Below are 17,795 nucleotides of genomic sequence, written 5' to 3'. Positions count from 1 at the left end.
TTGTTTCTTTTGTCCTTAAATCTTTTTACCTTAAATCTCTTAAAAATCTTTCACATTTTAGTATCTAATTTCAACATTTGATACCATGAGGTCAAGTTAACTAACCTTTGGATACAAACTAAAGCTTTCTGCCCCAATGAAACACTCCTGCATTAAGTACAGCACAGTTGAGATTCAGAGGAAAGCTCCCTCTACATTACTCCATTATCCCATCAAACACTCCCGGATCAGGGAGAGCAAAAATTGCCAAAGTGCTAGAGGACGGAAAATTTTACACATGGTTCAAATCGGGCGGAAATAGAGGTGGGAAAGGAAATTAGAGGCCAGTTAGGGATGGGACAGGAATGGTAGAAGGAATTTATTTTAAAATGGCTCAACAAATTTGGACTTATTCACCTGCATGAGAAAAATCTATTGGGCACCTAATAGAGATTTTTAGGATTAAGTAAGGATGTGAGTGGGTAAAGAGTGAAAGATTGTTTTCATTGTGGGATCGGTAAGAAGGGGACAGTGATTCAGGATAACCACTAGAAGATTGAAGGGGAAGACAGAAGGTTTTTTTTTGACATAATTAGAACATGGATGCTTTACCTCATGTGGGCACTGAAGCAAAGACACTGACACGCGTAAGGAATTTCGATAATTATATGTAAAGGATAGAATATAAAAGCATATAGGACAAGGAGTGAGCAGCTCCATTTAAAGAGCTAGCACCAACTCAGGCATGATGGACCAAATGATCTCCTTTACAGCTTTAATTCTTATGAATCCTTCAGTTCACACACTAAAGCCTTTACAACAAAAACAAAAATTGCTGGAAAAACTCAGCAGGTCTGACAGCATCTGTGGAGAGAAAGACAGAGTTAACGTTTCGAGTCCGTACGACTCTTTACAAAGCCTTTACAAACCCTTCACATAGGCTCCAATCCCTTCGCCATCCTAAAGTGCTCATATTACCCCATCTAAAAGGGTCTTCAGGGGCCTTTTACATTACAACAGTGACAATATTTCAAAAGTACTTCAGTGCCTGTAAAATGTTTGGATTCTGAAGTTGTGAAAGGCAAATTCTTTCTTTCAGCTCTAAGTACATTTTCTTTTAAGTTGTTACAAAACTAACAAGCTTAATGAGTTTCTTTCAGTTCAGAGTCAAATTTATTCTCAACATAAAAGCAAAAAGATCTTGGCCCACTCTGCAATAGCTGAAGTGGTTCACTCAGTGGTTCAGTCGAAAAGCAAGGCTAAGGGGCTTGTACACGCATGAAGTTGTGAAGTTAAAAATGGAGTGCAGTTCCAGCACTGTCCAGTGAACCAGGTTGCTGCTGGAGGTGAGATGCCACTGTGCAACTAATACATTCTTTCTGGCATCCAATCACCTTTGGAGAGGGATAAGCAGCAGTCAACTCATTTGAATGTCCATTATTGCTTGATAAAGTACCATTCTTATTCAGGAGTTTCCAGTGATCAAAAATAAATGGTCCATTAGTTTCTAAAACACTTTAAAAGCATGTAATTGGCAATTCAATGAGGGATTGACTGCTGCAAGAGATTTTTCCTTTTAGATAAATCAAGCCTAGCTGCAGCAACAAAACTTGCCCAGAACCATTAGAGGATTGATAAGACTTCAATTCAAAGGTTTTTATGGCCTGGATATAAACAGGAGCTGCTTACGTAGGCAGTGGGGGTTGGAGCTTCAGACCATGCTGTGGAGTTTTAACCCATAATGTGCATCTTTTGGCCTCAACAGGTCTTGGGCCTCCAGTCAGGTGGGCAGGACTCCAGAGCAGGATGTAGAATGAGGCAAGTTTAATCCAGGACCCCAGGGGTCTTCGTACTAAAGAAGCTGAGGGGGATCAAGGGGAGTACCAGGAGGAGCACTATAAAGGTACTTAGCTTCCTCCTGAAGCTGTCCTTGCCCAAAAGCCGGGGAAGCCTAACAGACCACAGTCAAACATCTAAAACAGGTTAACAGAGACTGCCAGCCTAATTATAATATTTAAATTGCCAACCTGCCATCGGATCTTGTGTTGGCTGGTCATCTGTTTAACCCAAAGTGGACAGGCTGGAGGCAGGTTTGAAATTTAAACCTCTGAAGTAATCTCAACCCACACATTCTTGGGTGTAAAAATACAGTCCTTTATTATTGATGTTAGTTTAAATTCCTGTTGTGCAGCCGTCAAATCATTAGATTTACCATCAGCTTGACCTGTTAGAAGGTTATATGATAAATACTTCCTTATAAGACTAGGTTAGAGGTCTTTCTTATTCCACATTCATAGTTGGCAATATATTTATAATCAAAGCAAATTATCTTTTTCAATCTTTGGCATCATAGAACCCCTTCCCCCTACTACTAATTGGACCACTTATCATCCACTTGCTACCCACAACACATACAATTCTCTGGATGCACAGGAATGGACTACCTGCTTCATCATGGTTGGCACATAAGAATGGACTGAAGAACTTTGCTGTCTGAATTCACCCACATCCTCTCACTCAGCGAACCATTGGGTTTCTACTATGTTTTTGCCTCAGCCACTAGTGATCACAGATAGAATACTTGCCCCTTGTGTTCTCTAGCAAAGTCCAATGATATCCCCCAACCCCTGTAAAATCACACAATTCGGTGACAAGTTATTCTCAGTCCAACTGTACCTGTCCGAGGTGGGGTGGTGGGGGAAGAGAGGGGGCAAAATATGCTGAGATTGACCCGAGCCAGATTTTCCACACACTATACATTCTCTTGCCACAAAGCTTGGGTTGAGTTCACCACAGTAATTGACCTTGATATACCGCAGAATTCTAGGGGCCTAGCTCATGATCAGGAGTTCAAGTCCCAAGAATACCAAGTAAAAAAATTGAGAAGTTTGGAGTGAAAAAGGAAGATCAGGTGAAATACTTCTACTTAAAGTTGTAGAATAAATTATCATAGAAAGCAGACAGTAAAGGTGTGCAACTAAATGCAGTCTTGGATTGAGGATTACAGCATGAACATGAGTAGGTCATTCAGCCCATCGCGCCTGCTCCGCCATTCAATACGACTGTGGCTGAGCAGCCACTTCAATGCCTTTTTCCCACACTATCCCCAAATTGCTTTATGTCATTCGTATGTAGAAATCTGTCAATCTCTGCTTTAAACTAACTCAATGGCTGAGCTTCCCTTGCCCTCTGGGATAGAGAATTTCAAAGATTCATAGCCTGCTGAGTAAAAACATTTCTCCTCATCTCAGTCCTAAGGGGGACTTACCCCTTATTTTCAAATTGTGTCCCCTGGTTCGACACTTCCCAACCAGGGGAAACATCTTGCCTGCATCCACCCTGTCTATCCCTTTAAGCATTTTGTAGGTTTCAATTAGGTCACCTCTCATTCTTTGAAACACTAAAGAGTTCAGGCCCAGTTTCCCCAATCTCTCTTCAAAGGACAGATAGATGAGACAAATTAAAATGGATAAACATTTGTATAACTATCCAGCTTGCTAAAAATTGTTATATTCATCAAGATGGTGAAGGGAATGACTAAGAGTTTGTTTTCTTAAATCAGCCACAATTTTCATCTGGTGCTTTGCCTCATCCAGGGGATCACATTGGGTGGGGTGGGAAGTGTATATATTGTGATGCCCAACATGCATGATAGACTGGATGGACTGATATATACAGCACAAGGGTCAAATATTCAATCTGTGAGCCTGGTGGCTGAGGCAAAAAACAAAGTGGAAACCCAGTTTGAGTGAGAAGAGGAGGGAAGATTCAGACATTTCACAAAATTCAGTCTCCATCCTTTCATTTCTTTTCATTGTTCACACATTTATAAGTTTGAGCCCCAGTACCTGCACAAAAGGCCAATTGCCTCAGTTAAATGAGATTCCCTGGGTTACAGATTGGTGACTGGAAAACAGGAGAGTTGAGGAGAGGCAACTGCAGGAAGCCTGAACTCCGGCCAAATGTATCTCCTGCCAACCAATCATGGAAGAGTATCAATATTGTTCATGGAGAAGTGCGCTCCAAGGCCCAGACAAGCCCAACCCATCCTGATGGAAGAAATTGGAGAGATGAGACGTCATGGCTAAATTGGAAAAGCAGATTAATCACTTTTTTTGTCAAAAAAACCCATTCTGTCCAATGACCAAATGTTCCAACTTTTGATTGTAGAGTTTTACCTCAGATCTACTCAGATCTACCAGACAACAAAACAGTTTGCTGCTTAAACCTTGCAGGGAGGGATTATTCAAAATCAGAGTATGGTTGCCCAGCTTTTACCTTTGTTGAAATAAAACTAGTCATTGTTATGATCTGGAATGCACGAGCTGATAGGGTGTTGAAAATAGATTCAAAAGTAACTTCCAAAAGGAAATTGGATACACAGAAATACATAAAATGTAAATATAGATATAGACCATTTGGCCCAACTGGTCCATGCTGTTGTTTATGCTCCACATGAGCCTCCTCCAACCCTCTCCATCTCACCCTTTCTGCATAACCTCCTATCCTCAGGTAGTTATCTAGCTTTCCCTCATATCTGAAAAAGAAAATATACCTGAATGAGGGTGTATACTTAGAAAGGTAAAAATGTGCAGGGCTCTGGGAAAAGAGCTCTGGAGTGGAACTAATTGAATAGTTCTTTCAAAGAGTTGGCACAAGTGTGTTAGGATGAATGGCCTCCTTTGGTGCTCTAAGATTCTATATAGCTAATCATGCCATATGTCATATCACACTGACAATCTTATAGTGGCTGTTAAATTTCCATAGCCGGTTCCATAGCCTGCAGCCGTATACTGCATTTAGGGGAACACTTCATTATGTCTGAAAAAATGCACAGGGTAGACCTGTGAATGGGTGCGGCATCCTTCACAGTCACAACTTAAACACAAGCAGGTTTTACAGCAACATGAAACATTTCATATTTTAGGATATTTACAATTACATTGGAAAACATTCATGAGATGGAATGGAAAGTGAATCATTTCAATGAGCATCCCTACTTAAGTGAACAAAGTGTAGAAAATAGATTATTTGTCCACCAACTGTGTGCACAAATAAGCAAGATCCCTTGGTTGAAATAAAATCAAATGTTTTCAGAAAATGGTAATGGATAAGCAGGAATAGAACTTTAAACAGGAGCAAATTACTCTGCAGGCAAATCATCTCTCCCCTGATAATTGGTAACAGTTAAAATAATTAGACTCAGAAAATCATTTTATAATCCAAATAGTCCTTGTTTGCGTACACTCTCTGAATGGAGTTATATGACTCATCTGCCAGTTTCAATATATGTAAGCTCATTCCAGTCTGAAGCAGTTCGATATATAGGGTCAATTCACTGAGTGCACTGAATGCGAATGAGAACTGAATGTTGAAAACATCATAAGCATCCTATTAGCATGTTGGAGAGAGCGGGTATGTGATCCTGTACATGCTGCAGATCAAAAAACATTCTGTGAATGCCATTAAAAAGCCTTCCAGAGCCTTCAGTAAGTGGAAGTGACTTGTGTCTCAGTGCAGTGTCAGTCAAGCAGACAAAAGCCAATCTTGATAACAATCCAACACTGAGGAGCTGGAGGCTTCTGTGGAGACTAGGCTTACAAAGGAATTACCTTATAGCAACAGCAAACAGTCGGTTCCGTTCATCTGTTAATCTGATGGGTGCTCAGGACATGACCTATTGACTTCAAACCAAGAGTCTATACATCTGGACAGAAAAGCAGACACAACATTACTGTTACATCAAGTCTATTTACACAAGGTTGTATACTTGAAAGAAGGCATCTTCTTAAAGGCCAATAAGGCCAATTACATGAAATGGAGCCATGCAGAATCTATATACAGTTGGAGGATTGCAGGTAACACAATGGAATCATCATGCAGCCATATTTGTGAGGCAGGCACCACTTCAAAGGAGTGTGGTGCTTTGCAAATTTCCAACAGCCAGTCATTTTCTTGTCTCTTTCTGTATTTGTGCTTTTCCTCCTAACATGCCCCCATCTCCCTTTATTTTCCACGTTCTCCGTTGTCATAGAGTCATAGAAGTCTACAGCACAGAAAAAGGCCCTTTGGCCCATCAAGTCTGCACTGGTCAAATAAGTACCTAACTATTCTAATCCCATTTTCCAGCACTAGGCCCATAGCCTTGTGTGCCATGGCATCACAAGTGCGCATCCAAATACTTCTTAAATGTTATGAGGGTTTCTACCTCTACCACCCTTTCAGGCAGTGAGTTCCAGATTCCCACTTCCCTCTGGGTGAAAAAAATTCTTCCTCACATCCCCTCAAAACCTCCTGCCCCTTACCTTAAATCTATGCCCCCTGGTTATTGATCCCTCCACCAAGGGGAAAAAAGTTCCATCCTGTCTACTCCATCTATGCCCCTCATAATTTTATACACCTCAATCATGTCCCCCCTCAACCTCCTCTGCTCCAGGGAAAATAACCCCAGTCTATCCAATCTCTCCTAATAACTAAAACTCTCCAGCCCAGGCAACATCCTGGTAAATCTCCTCTGCACTCTCTCTAGTACAATCACATTCTTCATATAATGCAGATTCCAGAACTGCACGCAATACTCTAGCTGTGGCCTAACCAGCGTTTTATACAGTTCCAGCATAACCTCCCTGCTCTTATATTCTATGCCTCGGCTAATAAAGGCAAGTATCCCATATGCCTTTTTAACCTTATCTACCTTAAGGGAAATACACACCAAGGTCCCTCTGATCCACGGTACTTCCCAGGGTCCTACCATTCAGCGTGTATTCCCGTGCCTTGTTTGTCCTGTCCAAGTGCATCACCTCACACTTATCCAGATTAAATTCCATTTGCCACTGATCAACCCATCTGACCAGCCTGTCTATATCCTCTTGTAATCTAAGGCTATCCTCCTCACTATTTACCACCCCACCAATTTTCATATCATCCGCGAACTTACTGATCAAGCCTCCCACATTCAAGTCTAAATCGTTTATATATACCACAAACAGCAAGGGACCCAACAACGCTCCCTGTGGAACCCCACTGGACACAGGCAACCAATCACAAAAACACCCCTCGACCATCACCCTCTGCTTCCTGCCACTCAGCCACTTCTGGATCCAATTTGCCAAATTGCCTTGGATCCCATGAGCTCTTACCTTCGTTAACAATCTCCCATGCGGGATCTTATCAAAAGCCTTGCTGAAGTCCAAGTAGACTACATCAAATGCATTGCCCTCATCTACACACCTGGTCACCTCTTTGAAACATTCAATCCAATTGGTCAAACATGACCTCCCCTTAACAAAACCATGCTGACAGTCCTTGATTAATCTCTGCCTCTCTAAGTGTAGATAAATTCTGTCCCTCAGGATTGCTTCCAATAGTTTCCCCACCACTGAGACTGACTGGCCCGCAGTTCCCTCGTTTCTCTCTTCCTCCCTTCTTGAATAACGGTACCACATTGGCTGTCCTCCAGTCCACTGGCACCTCTCCTGTGGTCAGAGAGGTTTTGAAAATTATTGCCAGTGCCCCTGCTATCTCCTCCCTTGCCTCACTCAACAGCCTGGGATACATTTCATCCAGGCCTGGATATTTATCTACTTTTAAGCCTGCCAGACCACTTAGAACTTCCTCCCTTTCTATGCCAATTTTTAAAATGATATCACAGTCCTTCTGCCTGATTTCCATGCCCATGTCGTCCCTCTCACTTGTGAACACCGACACAAAGTATTCATTTAGAACCCTACCTACGTCTTCCGGCTCCACACACAAATTACCACTATGGTCCTTGAGGGGCCCTACACTTTCCATAGTTATCCTCTTACTCTTAATGTACTTGTAAAATAATTTTGGATTTTCCTTCATTTTACCTGCCAATGTTTTTTCATGCCCCCTTTTTTGCTCTCCTAATTTCCTTTTTAAGCTCCCCCTACACATTCTATACTCCTCTAGGGATTCCGCTGTTTTGAGCCCTCGGTATCTGCCATAAGCCTCCCCTTTTCTCTTTATCTAATCCTGCATATCCCTAGACATCCAGGGTTCCCTGGATTTGTTGGTCCCAATAGCTTCCCCTATTGTGTGCAGGCCCAGATTTCCCTTCAAGTCTCCCATGATAACCTGTTATTTCCTGGCAGCAAGGTGAAATAACCAGCTCTTAAGGTTTCTGCCAGTGTTGAAAATATTCTGCAGGACTATCAAAAGGCCAGCTGAGAACATTAACTTACCATGTGAGGTTTCCCAGGTTAAAAGAATACATCTGCATTGAATGGTGGAGAAGGCTCAAAGGTCCGTGCAGTCCATTCCTGCTCTCATTTCTGCTCTATACTAACACATTGTTACACTGTGTTGCACTAACTTATATCATTGCCTTTGATAGAGAGGGGAGTCTCGTTCATTTCGGAAAATATTCCCTAATTTCATAGGTTGTACAATGAATTCTAAAGAAGCAAGGATGTGGACCAAATAGAGAAAGGGTTGCAATTATTGTCCATCTTGTGAAAGGACGCAAGTATCACTAGGAGCACTAAACTCTCCTTAATTGCCACTGTCCAGAAGTCCCTCCCTAAATTCCTCCACCTCCCAAGCCTTCCTTAGTTTGGTGGCCGTAAAGGTGCTATGTAAAAACAAGTTGTTGCTGTTAATTATTCCATCATTCTATTCGCTGTGTTCAAAAACAAAGACAGGGAATCATCCCGATCCCATAGTGATTTTCCCTCTGTAGAATTTTCAGCAGAATTTTACATTTCCGTTGCTTCTGCACCAATGCAAATTATGGGGAACACGAGGCCCTGAGTAAAAAGACCTAAATGACACTCTGGCTAAAACTCGGTGAGTTGTGTGCGGGGGGAGGGCACAAGTTGGAGGGCTTAGACCTCAGGAGGCCAACACTTTTCTTAATGCTTTCATAGAACAACAAACCATACCATTTTTTAAAAACAATTTTCCACGACTTATCTTGAATAAACAGCAACTCCTGGTTCAGATTCTTTCTTTTAGAAATCAATGAATGAATCCAATAGTGAAGAGCCAAATGTAATAAATTCCTGGCCAATATGGACTTATTGTGAAGTCGCTGCTCGTGCCATGGTCCCATGGATTAATCCTGAGACAAAAGTGAGCCAAAGAGATTTACTTCTAAGCCACTGGCAATGTTACTGAGTCAACTGAGTGAAAGTTGGCCCAGGGTAGGGTTTCTAGCCCTCTGAGAATGCCCTGGAGCCTTCAGGATTTGAGTATTAATCTCTTGGACATTGTTGTGAGCATTCCTGGAGAATTTTTTTTAATGCTTTTATAAATTATCATTTCCTTCATTTCTTATTTTTGAAAATATTGGAAATATTGGTAAAAGGACTGTTTGACTGCATGGAGTGCTTAGAGGAGGCCATGTGATGAACACCCAGGAATTTCTCCAACCATTGCTGGCCACCCTAGCCTGGTATGAGATTGCCATCGACCATTCCAACATGGAAGCATGAAGAGAACTGGAAACAACTCTTATAAGAACTGCAAGTCTGAACATTCTTGGACACAGTGCTTTGGGAGCAATTTGTATTTTTGTGAATTTAATCATTTACGCAGTGGTCTCTTGAAATGACTGATTCAAAATGCTCCAAAGTGCACTGGTGATATTCAGAGGTCATCATTACTGCCTGGTGATAGATTGTGGCATTACAGTAGTGAGAGTATTGTCGCGGTTTTTATCAGACGTCTCCTCCTTGGATACAAGAGCTCTTGACTCCCAAAGGCACACCCCGCAGCAATAACCTCAGCTCTTCAGCCTACTTACCCTTTATGGTAGATGCATAGACAAGGCAAGCGTGCAATGGTATCTCCCTGCTGCAGGTCTTCAAGGCATATTGCACATTCTCCAGTATCTTTACTCAGCACATCCTCTGCAGCAAGAAAACATAAATGACATTACGACAAGGAATTGGGCCGTTGGTTGTTAATGTGTTAATATTGTTCCAAGCTTCTACCAGCAGACCATGTGTGTAAGGAGAAGATCCTGTTAATACATAATTGCACATGTAGGACTGACTGCTCCTTAAGTAGCTAAGGAAACTGTTCTGCAGGAACTAATGCCGCCAATCTCATTAGCAAAACCTAATGCTCCTTTGTGTTAAAAGGCTGCATTCAATTAGCTTGTTGAACAACCCCTGGATTCAGGGGTACCATCTTTCTGGCTTAGGTGCACTATCAGAATGTATATATATGTGTATAGGAGTGCTGCAATGTTGGGGATGCCATCTTTTGGGTGACACATTAAAGCGAGGCCCCATCTGCCTGCTCAGGTGGATGTAAAAGACCCAATGGCACTCTTTTGAGGAAAAGCAGGGGAGTTTTCCCTGGTGCCCTGATCAATATGTATTCCTCAACCAACATCATGAAAACAGACCATCTGGTCATTATCATGTTGCTGCTTGTGGGAGTTTGCTGTATGCAAATTGGCTGCTATGTATCCTACATTACAACAGTAAATACATTTTTAAAAAGTAGTACTTATTTGGCTGTAAAGACTTCTGAGAAGCCCATTGTTCATGAAAAATGCTATATAACTGCAAGTCTTTCCTTTTTTTAACTTCTAGATGTATGTTTCTGTGCACATGTGGGAGGAGAAATCGGTTTAGGGGTAATGGTTTACTAAATGTATTTACTGGTATATTTACTGTGATTGAATACACTCCACTTGTCTGGATGAGTGCAGCTCCCACAACATTCAAGAAGCTGGACACCATCCAGGACAAAGCAGCCCGCTTGATTGGCACCCACAAACTTTCACTCCCTCCACCACTGACGCACAGTAGCATCAGTGTGTACCAACTACAAGTTGCACTGCAGAAACTCACCAAGCCTCCTTAAACAGCACCTTCCAAATCCACAACCGCTCTCATCTAGAAGGACAAGGGCAGCAGACACACCACCACCTGGAAGTTCCCCTCCAAACCACTCACCATCCTGACTTGGGAACTATATCGCCGTTCCTTTACTGTCACTGAGTTAAAATCCTGGAACTCCCTCTCTAACAGCTCTGTGGTTGTGCCTACACCACATGGACTGCAGCAGTTCAAGAAGGCAGCTCACCACCACCTTCTCAAGGGCAACTGAGCGTGTGTTAATTATCCAAGGGCGCTTAGGAAGCAGCTACTGCAGCAATGAATAGGCTTTGGAGTGTTTGTTTAAAAAAACTTACTGAACAACTTCATGAAATGGCACCAGTAGAGGGGGCTGCCTATCTCAGTTTCGTGCTGAGGAGCTCAGGTCACATTCAGCAGCTCGTCTTTGAAAGCCACGGGGAAAGCAAACCAAACGAGACCAATGTATTCAGGGGAGTCACTGATACTCAGCACTAAACCTGCCAGGTATCTGCAATAGGACGTGACTAACCAGCCATGATAAAACCAGAATAATGGACTCAGAATCATTTTACATAAGGAGCGTAACGTAAGAAAGGGGAAGGTTTAAAGAAGGATTTTTACTGTTATTTTTCCATTAGGAATTTTTCCATTGCAACAACAACTCATATTTGTATAGTACCTTTTAAAATAGTAGAACGCTGCAAAGACCTGCATAGAAGCATTATCAGTCATCTGACATTCAGCCACCTAAGGAGACATTGGGACCAAAAGCTGGATCAAAGAAGAATGTATTAAAGAGCACCTTAAAGGAAGAGAGAGAGGTAGAGGGGTAGAGGGGCGTGTTAATTACATAATTATATAATGGGGAGGCGGTGGTTCGGTGATAATATCACCAGACTAGTAATCCAGAAGCCCAGGTTAATGCTCTGGGGGACACAAACAGAAAATGCTGCAAAAACTCAGCAGGTCTGACAGCTTCTTTGCTTTAACTTGAGATATTACGTCTTGACCTCGGTTCTCTGTCAAATGGCCCGGTTTAGAACGGAGTGGCCGGTTTTCACCAAAAGGAGTGGGAGTAGGATTTGGTTGGGTTTGACCTGTTTCACCAGCTGAGCTGCTGGATTTGGTCAGCAGAGGTTTAGTGACGTGGCGCAATCGTACCAATCTCTGGCAGGGGAGGTTAAAAAATGAAACAATCGATGCACTGTTCACTGATGTCATGTACCTCACAAGCAGATGTTCAGGATATAGCAATTGCTCAACTCCTTACTGTACATCTCTCTGCACACAAATCAGCCTAACTCAGTTATAGATTAAAATGAAGATGAATCAGGAGGTCCAGTTGTAAATTCTGCTGCTGAGGATTTTAATATGAGCAGCGACCACTAAGTGGTCACACATATTTCTTCCCATTACATCGACACTTCAAACCACCTCCACCTTGGTGACCAAAAGTCTCGTGGTTTTTGCTTGCCCTTCTAGGTCTTTTATTTTTAAAGGCTCTCATTTTAATCTAAGTGACTTTGAAAAGCCTTTTAAATTAATGCAGAGGTTCATGGACCTGTCTGTATAACAGTCACATATCCCTCGTACATCACCATCACTGGAACCTACAATGCAGACGAGGCCCCTCGATTACAGTGTGTCTTTACAACATGTTGTGGCATATACCAGCAACAAGAGGCGGCCATTCAACTCCTCATTTCTATTCACCACAATTCAGTTAGACCATGGCTGATCTGAGAGTCATTTACCAACGTCTGATTTAACTCTTGATAATTTTAACTACAAAAATCCATCAATTTCAGTCTGCAAGTACTGGATTGTGTCTGTATGTACATATGTATATAAATATATGAGTGTAAGTATATATAATATATATTTTTTTTATATATATATATATATATATGAGTCCATGGGTGGAATCGTCCCAGATTTGCACTAAGTGCGGTAGCAGGCGGGGAAAACGACATTTTACCCACTGGCCACTATGGCGTCTTCTCATGTTGTCCCAAACCCGCTACATTAGTTATGCATTCCCAGGAAACGTGTTGTTTCCAAGGTGGGCAAGCTTTCATTCACCTGCCACGCCATCACCTCGCTGCTTCATCATGCTGGGCACACACCTCTCAGTGCTTCTAGCCCACGACTGCTGCACAGAAGACAGGATGGCCCTGAAAGGCAAAAAGACTGCAGCCGCCCCCCCCCCCGAGTTTAGTGACGCGCTCCTCGAGTGCCTTTTGGACGCCATAGATGCCCGCCTTGATGTCCTCTGCCCCCGCTCTGGCTGCAGGAGGGGCAGCGGCATCACTAATCTGGCTTGGGAGGCAGTGGCAGCGGTGGTCAGTGCCAATGCCCTGCAAAAGAGGGTAGCCAACCAGTGGAAAAAGAGGATGAATGATCTCCTCCGTTCCACCAGGGTAAGTCACTCTTCTCATTACTCTCAACTCACATACTCACAAACCCATCACACATCCACAGGGACCTTACTCACTGCCTGTTAAAGGGGCATCACCATTCACTTTCACACACACCTTCATTGTCCTCATCCCGTTCATGGGACCACTCACCACCCACAAATGCCAGGCATTATAATCATCTGGCCTGGCAGGCGTCCTGCTTACACTCTCTCTACCTCTATTCATGCAGGACAAGCTGGCAAACAACAAGAAGGAGAGGTCACAGACCGGTGGAGGAATGCCTGAAATCAAGGTCCTCATGGATTTTGAAAACAGAGCCACTCAGCTGGCCGGCGAGGATCTGTACCGTTCCTGTGCTGACCGTGAGGTCGGCAGTGCTCTACCAAGTGAAGATCCAGCAGTGAAACATCCATTAGACAACCATACTGTGAGTGATGTGAGGGTGCCACTGCCACACAGCAGGACCCTGAAAGCAGGCCGGGGCCCTCCAGGTCTCGGCCCTCCAGAGGACGCCCACCAAGGCCATCACAGACAGGGTGTAGCAGTCAGCAGTCCACTGTGGATATCCGGGGAGCACCAAGACGTAGGGCAGGGTTAAGAAAGTTAAGATGCAGTTGCACAGCCTGGGCATGGATATTAGTCACTTGTATGTAATGTTCACTATTGTAAGTAAACTCCCAAGTATGTTCCCAGCTGCTGGCTCCTTGTTCTGTTCTGCAGTGTTCGTGTCACTCAGATGTGAAACCTTTCTGCACAAGATAAAGGCAGGTGTCTCAGTCCAGGGCCTCTTCCCTGTGCTTTGTGCAGCTTTCAGACCACAGTGATGGTCCAGCCTCACACTCCCTGGACATATTAGTGATGCCTGCACCTCAACAGATGGTGCTTATCATTGCTGCCAGAATGTCGTAGGCAGGCATCACAGAGTTCCATCATTCTCTCTGTGTGCTCTCAACAACTTTAAGGTGGGTCTGGCCCCATCCCTTCAGCATCTGTGACGCTGTGCTCCTGAAGGGGTCAGGTGCTGAAGGTGGACAAAGGATCAGGTGCTTTTACAGTTTCATGGCTGCATCTCTAGGATATAACCCTGATCACAGAGCGTAAGTGAGCTGCCCTCAGCCAGACAGTAGTCAGACATTCTCAGAGGCTATGTGAAGATCGATGGAGAGTCCTCACTGCATGTCGTCATCATCCTCCTGCAATCGAGCGACTATTAGGGTCTCCACTGCGTCTCCATGACAGGAGCATTATCACAGGGGTTATGCGCGCTGCCATAAGCCAGACTGGAGTCAAACATTCACAGATGCAATGTGAGGATCTATGGTGTCTCCTCACTGCATGTTGTCATCATCCTCCACAAATCTAGCAGCTATGAGGGCCTCCCGAGCACATCTGCCTCATTTGGCCAGCACGAGGGTCTTATTGCCATCATCATCGCCTTCGAGGACCTCATCACCCTCATCACCATTGACGTCCTCCTCACCGGAGGAGACCTCCAGCCCCTCCATCTCCTCCTCAGCCAGCTCATTTCCCCATTGCGGCACCAAGTTGTAAAGGTGCAGCAGGCAACGACGATGTGTGACACCTTCTGTGAACTATATTGCAGGGCTCCACCAGACCGGAACAGGCACCAGGACCTAATTTTCAGCATCCCGATGATTTGCTCCACCAAGTTGCAAGTTGTAACATGAGCCTCGTTATACCTTCACTCTGCTGCAGTCTGAGGCCACTGCACTGCCACTTCCTCTGTGGGTAGCCCTTGTCCCCATGAAGCCATCCCTGCAGTTTTTGTGGACCCTGGAAGACATCAGGGATCTGTGACTGATTGAGAATGTAGGAGTCATGGACAGTCCCTGGAAACCAAGTGCAGACCGACAGGATGCGTTTTTGGTGATCACACACCAGCTGCACATTCAGCGAATGGAAGCCCTTGCGGTTGACATAGGTGATCCCTTGTTGTGACGGAGATTTGAACCAGTCACACCCTGCACCTGTGGGAAACCCGAGATCTGGACAAATCCAATTGCTCTTGCATCCTGGCTCTCTTGGTCCCGGGCGAAATGCACAAAGTTGTGTGACCTCACGAAATGGCCTCATGGATGCATTTGTGGGTGGAGACTTGTGAGATCCCAAGAGGTCACCTGTGGAACCCTGAAAGGAGCCACTGGCATAGAAATTGAGCACTGTGGTCACTTTCACGGCAACTGGCAGTGGATGCCCTCCATGTCCCTATAGCGCCAAATCCTGCAGTTGCTGGCAGATGTAATCAACCAGTTCCCTGAACATGCACAGTCTTTGGCAACACAGGTTCTCGGTCATCTGCAGAAATGAAAGGTGGTGTCTACAGACCCTGGGTCTAGCTGGGCACCGGCCAGCGACGGGTCGCTGTCGTTCTTCAGTGGCGTGTGCGGGAACCCCAGCTGCCCCTTCTTCCTGAGGGTGCTGCTCCTCCCTCTGCACAGCCAGGCACCTCTGTCACTCTCTTTTCCGTCATCTTTGCTCTCTGTACGCCATGAGGCATACAGCTAGTTCACCAAGCTCCATGCTCCTGGTGTACACACCCTGTAGGATGAAAGAGAGAGACGTGTGGTTTAGCTTGGCTATACTAAGAACCTCTCTTGGTTAAGTCTGCAGGCCCCTCAATGCTTCCCGACGAGCCACCACTTGGATGGCTAGAGTTTAGTGTGTTGCATGTCTGCCCGAAGCCCCACCCACCTCTGCCCCACTCCACCCGACCGACTGCCCACTGGACTGCATGCTGGGCTTTCAGCTCAGGCGCAGGCATTCTCCTAACCCGTGCTGCAAGGCTGCACTGTTAGCTTGAACCATGGGGGATGCTGGTCCAAACTGGGATGTTGACATTGCAAGGGGCTGTGAGCACCTCCACCAGTGACTGCAGTCCGCCATCGATGCGCTCAGTGGACGATCGCAAAATGGTTTCATGACATCGTGAAACCGATTTCTGGCCTTCTTGCCATATTGTCCGCTCATGTCACCCAGCACACTTGATGCCGGTGGGCACTGAAAATTCTACCGTGTATGTGTGTGTTAAATATATCCAATATATATGTGTATATATTACCCAATCATATAAGCATATATTACTGCACATACTGACTACTGTCTGGGGTATACAAGATTTCTTATCTTCAATCATTGCCCAACTGTTCGACTGAAAGTAATGACCTGGGTCAGACATTAGGAGACACGGTGCCAAGACACTGACTGGGAGAAGTTCCTCTGCATGGCACAATTAAGCATAAGTTGGGTTAGAGGTAGTGCAGAGGGATAAATTGTGAGGACAGGTTATATAAATGTCGCCTGCATTCCCTTGCGTTTGGAAGACTGGCCGGTGATCTCATTGGGTAATCTCAATTCTCAATTGGTGTGGGATGGTGGGGCACCGTGAGAATGGATATGCCAGGTGACCAATGGCAGGCATGTGTCGGTGGCGCAGCGGGTGATCATGTGATGAAACCTCCAGGAATACCTAGATGGGGCTGAAGTATTGTCAAGGCATTGCTCAATTACCTTAAAGCTTTTGGCATCACCATAGTGCGGAGGAGCATCTTACACAAGGTCATCCTATACATTGACACTCTTCAATCTGGTCATTTGCAATGCACACTGCATTGAGCGGAATTGAAAAGGGGAACTCGGTCGGGAACACTCATTTTGAAAATTTCCCATTTCTGCTTTGTGTGAAGTAAAATAGAGCGGGAAAATTAAAAGGAAACAAACATCACACACTCTCTCTTCCCTCTTTCAGCTCACTTCCTGTAAGCTTTGCAAAAAATAGACAAAAGAGGAACCACTCTGATGGTGAAAAAAAGAATTTGGCTTAAAAATAGACAATTGCAGCTTAAAAGGAGAAGTCAAAAGTTGGGTTTATTTTCTCGTTAATAAGATTGCCGTAATGAAGTGGGATTATAAAATAAAAACAATGAGAGAAAAGGCCATTCAGCCCACCAAGCTCATTCCTTCCACAGTCCAGACATGACTCCCCAATCATGGACTCTTTGCTCCCTACCAGCTGGTGTCTGGACTGTTTATACCAGTGCACCTGCCCAACTTAATCTTTAGAATGATCGACCTAAACGGAGTTGGCGTATTTGGTGAGCGCTTTGGTGCCTTTGGAGATGGCGTGTTTGGCCAGTTCCCCTGGCAGCATGAGGCGGACGGCACTCTGGATCTCCCTGGCCGAGATGGTGTGGCGCTTGTTGTAGTGAAAGAGGTGCGAAGCCTCGGAGGCAATGCACTTGAAAATGTCAACAACGAAGGAATTCATAACACTCATGGCCTTGGAGGAGATCCTGGTGGAAGGGTGGACCTGGGTCAGCACCCTGTACACGTAAGTGGAATAGCTCTGCTTGCGAGATTTCCTCCGCTTCTTGGGCGGCTTCTTGGTGACTTTAGTCAGCGACTGCTTCGACGCCTTAGCTGTAGCTCCACCTCAGGCATTCCACTTGACTTGGACCAACTCAAGTAGTGGGAGTATTGTTTAGGACCCAGGCAGCTGAAAACAATACCAAAATGCACCCCTCAAAGCTATAGAGGAGCT

General features: G+C 44.6%; 1 protein-coding gene across 3 annotated transcripts in view; it reads right to left on the bottom strand.

Annotated features, from left to right (window-relative positions):
• LOC144679110 (E3 ubiquitin-protein ligase znrf2-like) overlaps window positions 1-17,795 on the bottom strand; it is a 171,868-nt gene that overhangs the window by 809 nt on the left and 153,264 nt on the right. The window contains exons 3-4 of one of the 3 annotated variants that reach the window (XM_078539424.1): window positions 9,749-9,854; window positions 5,592-5,686 (exon numbers count right to left, since the gene is read on the bottom strand). The exons of 1 other annotated variant lie outside the window; for it this stretch is intronic. In XM_078539424.1, coding sequence (XP_078395550.1) covers window positions 5,629-5,686; window positions 9,749-9,854 — 164 coding nt within the window. In that variant the 3' untranslated portion in view covers window positions 5,592-5,628. The remainder of the gene's footprint in view (window positions 1-5,591; window positions 5,687-9,748; window positions 9,855-17,795) is intronic. One more of the 3 variants, XM_078539425.1, reaches the window with a different exon arrangement.

Source organism: Cetorhinus maximus, chromosome 3 (assembly GCF_964194155.1).
Source record: "Cetorhinus maximus chromosome 3, sCetMax3.hap1.1, whole genome shotgun sequence".
Lineage (NCBI taxonomy): Eukaryota > Metazoa > Chordata > Chondrichthyes > Lamniformes > Cetorhinidae > Cetorhinus > Cetorhinus maximus.
This window is presented reverse-complemented; position numbering and strand designations above follow the sequence as displayed.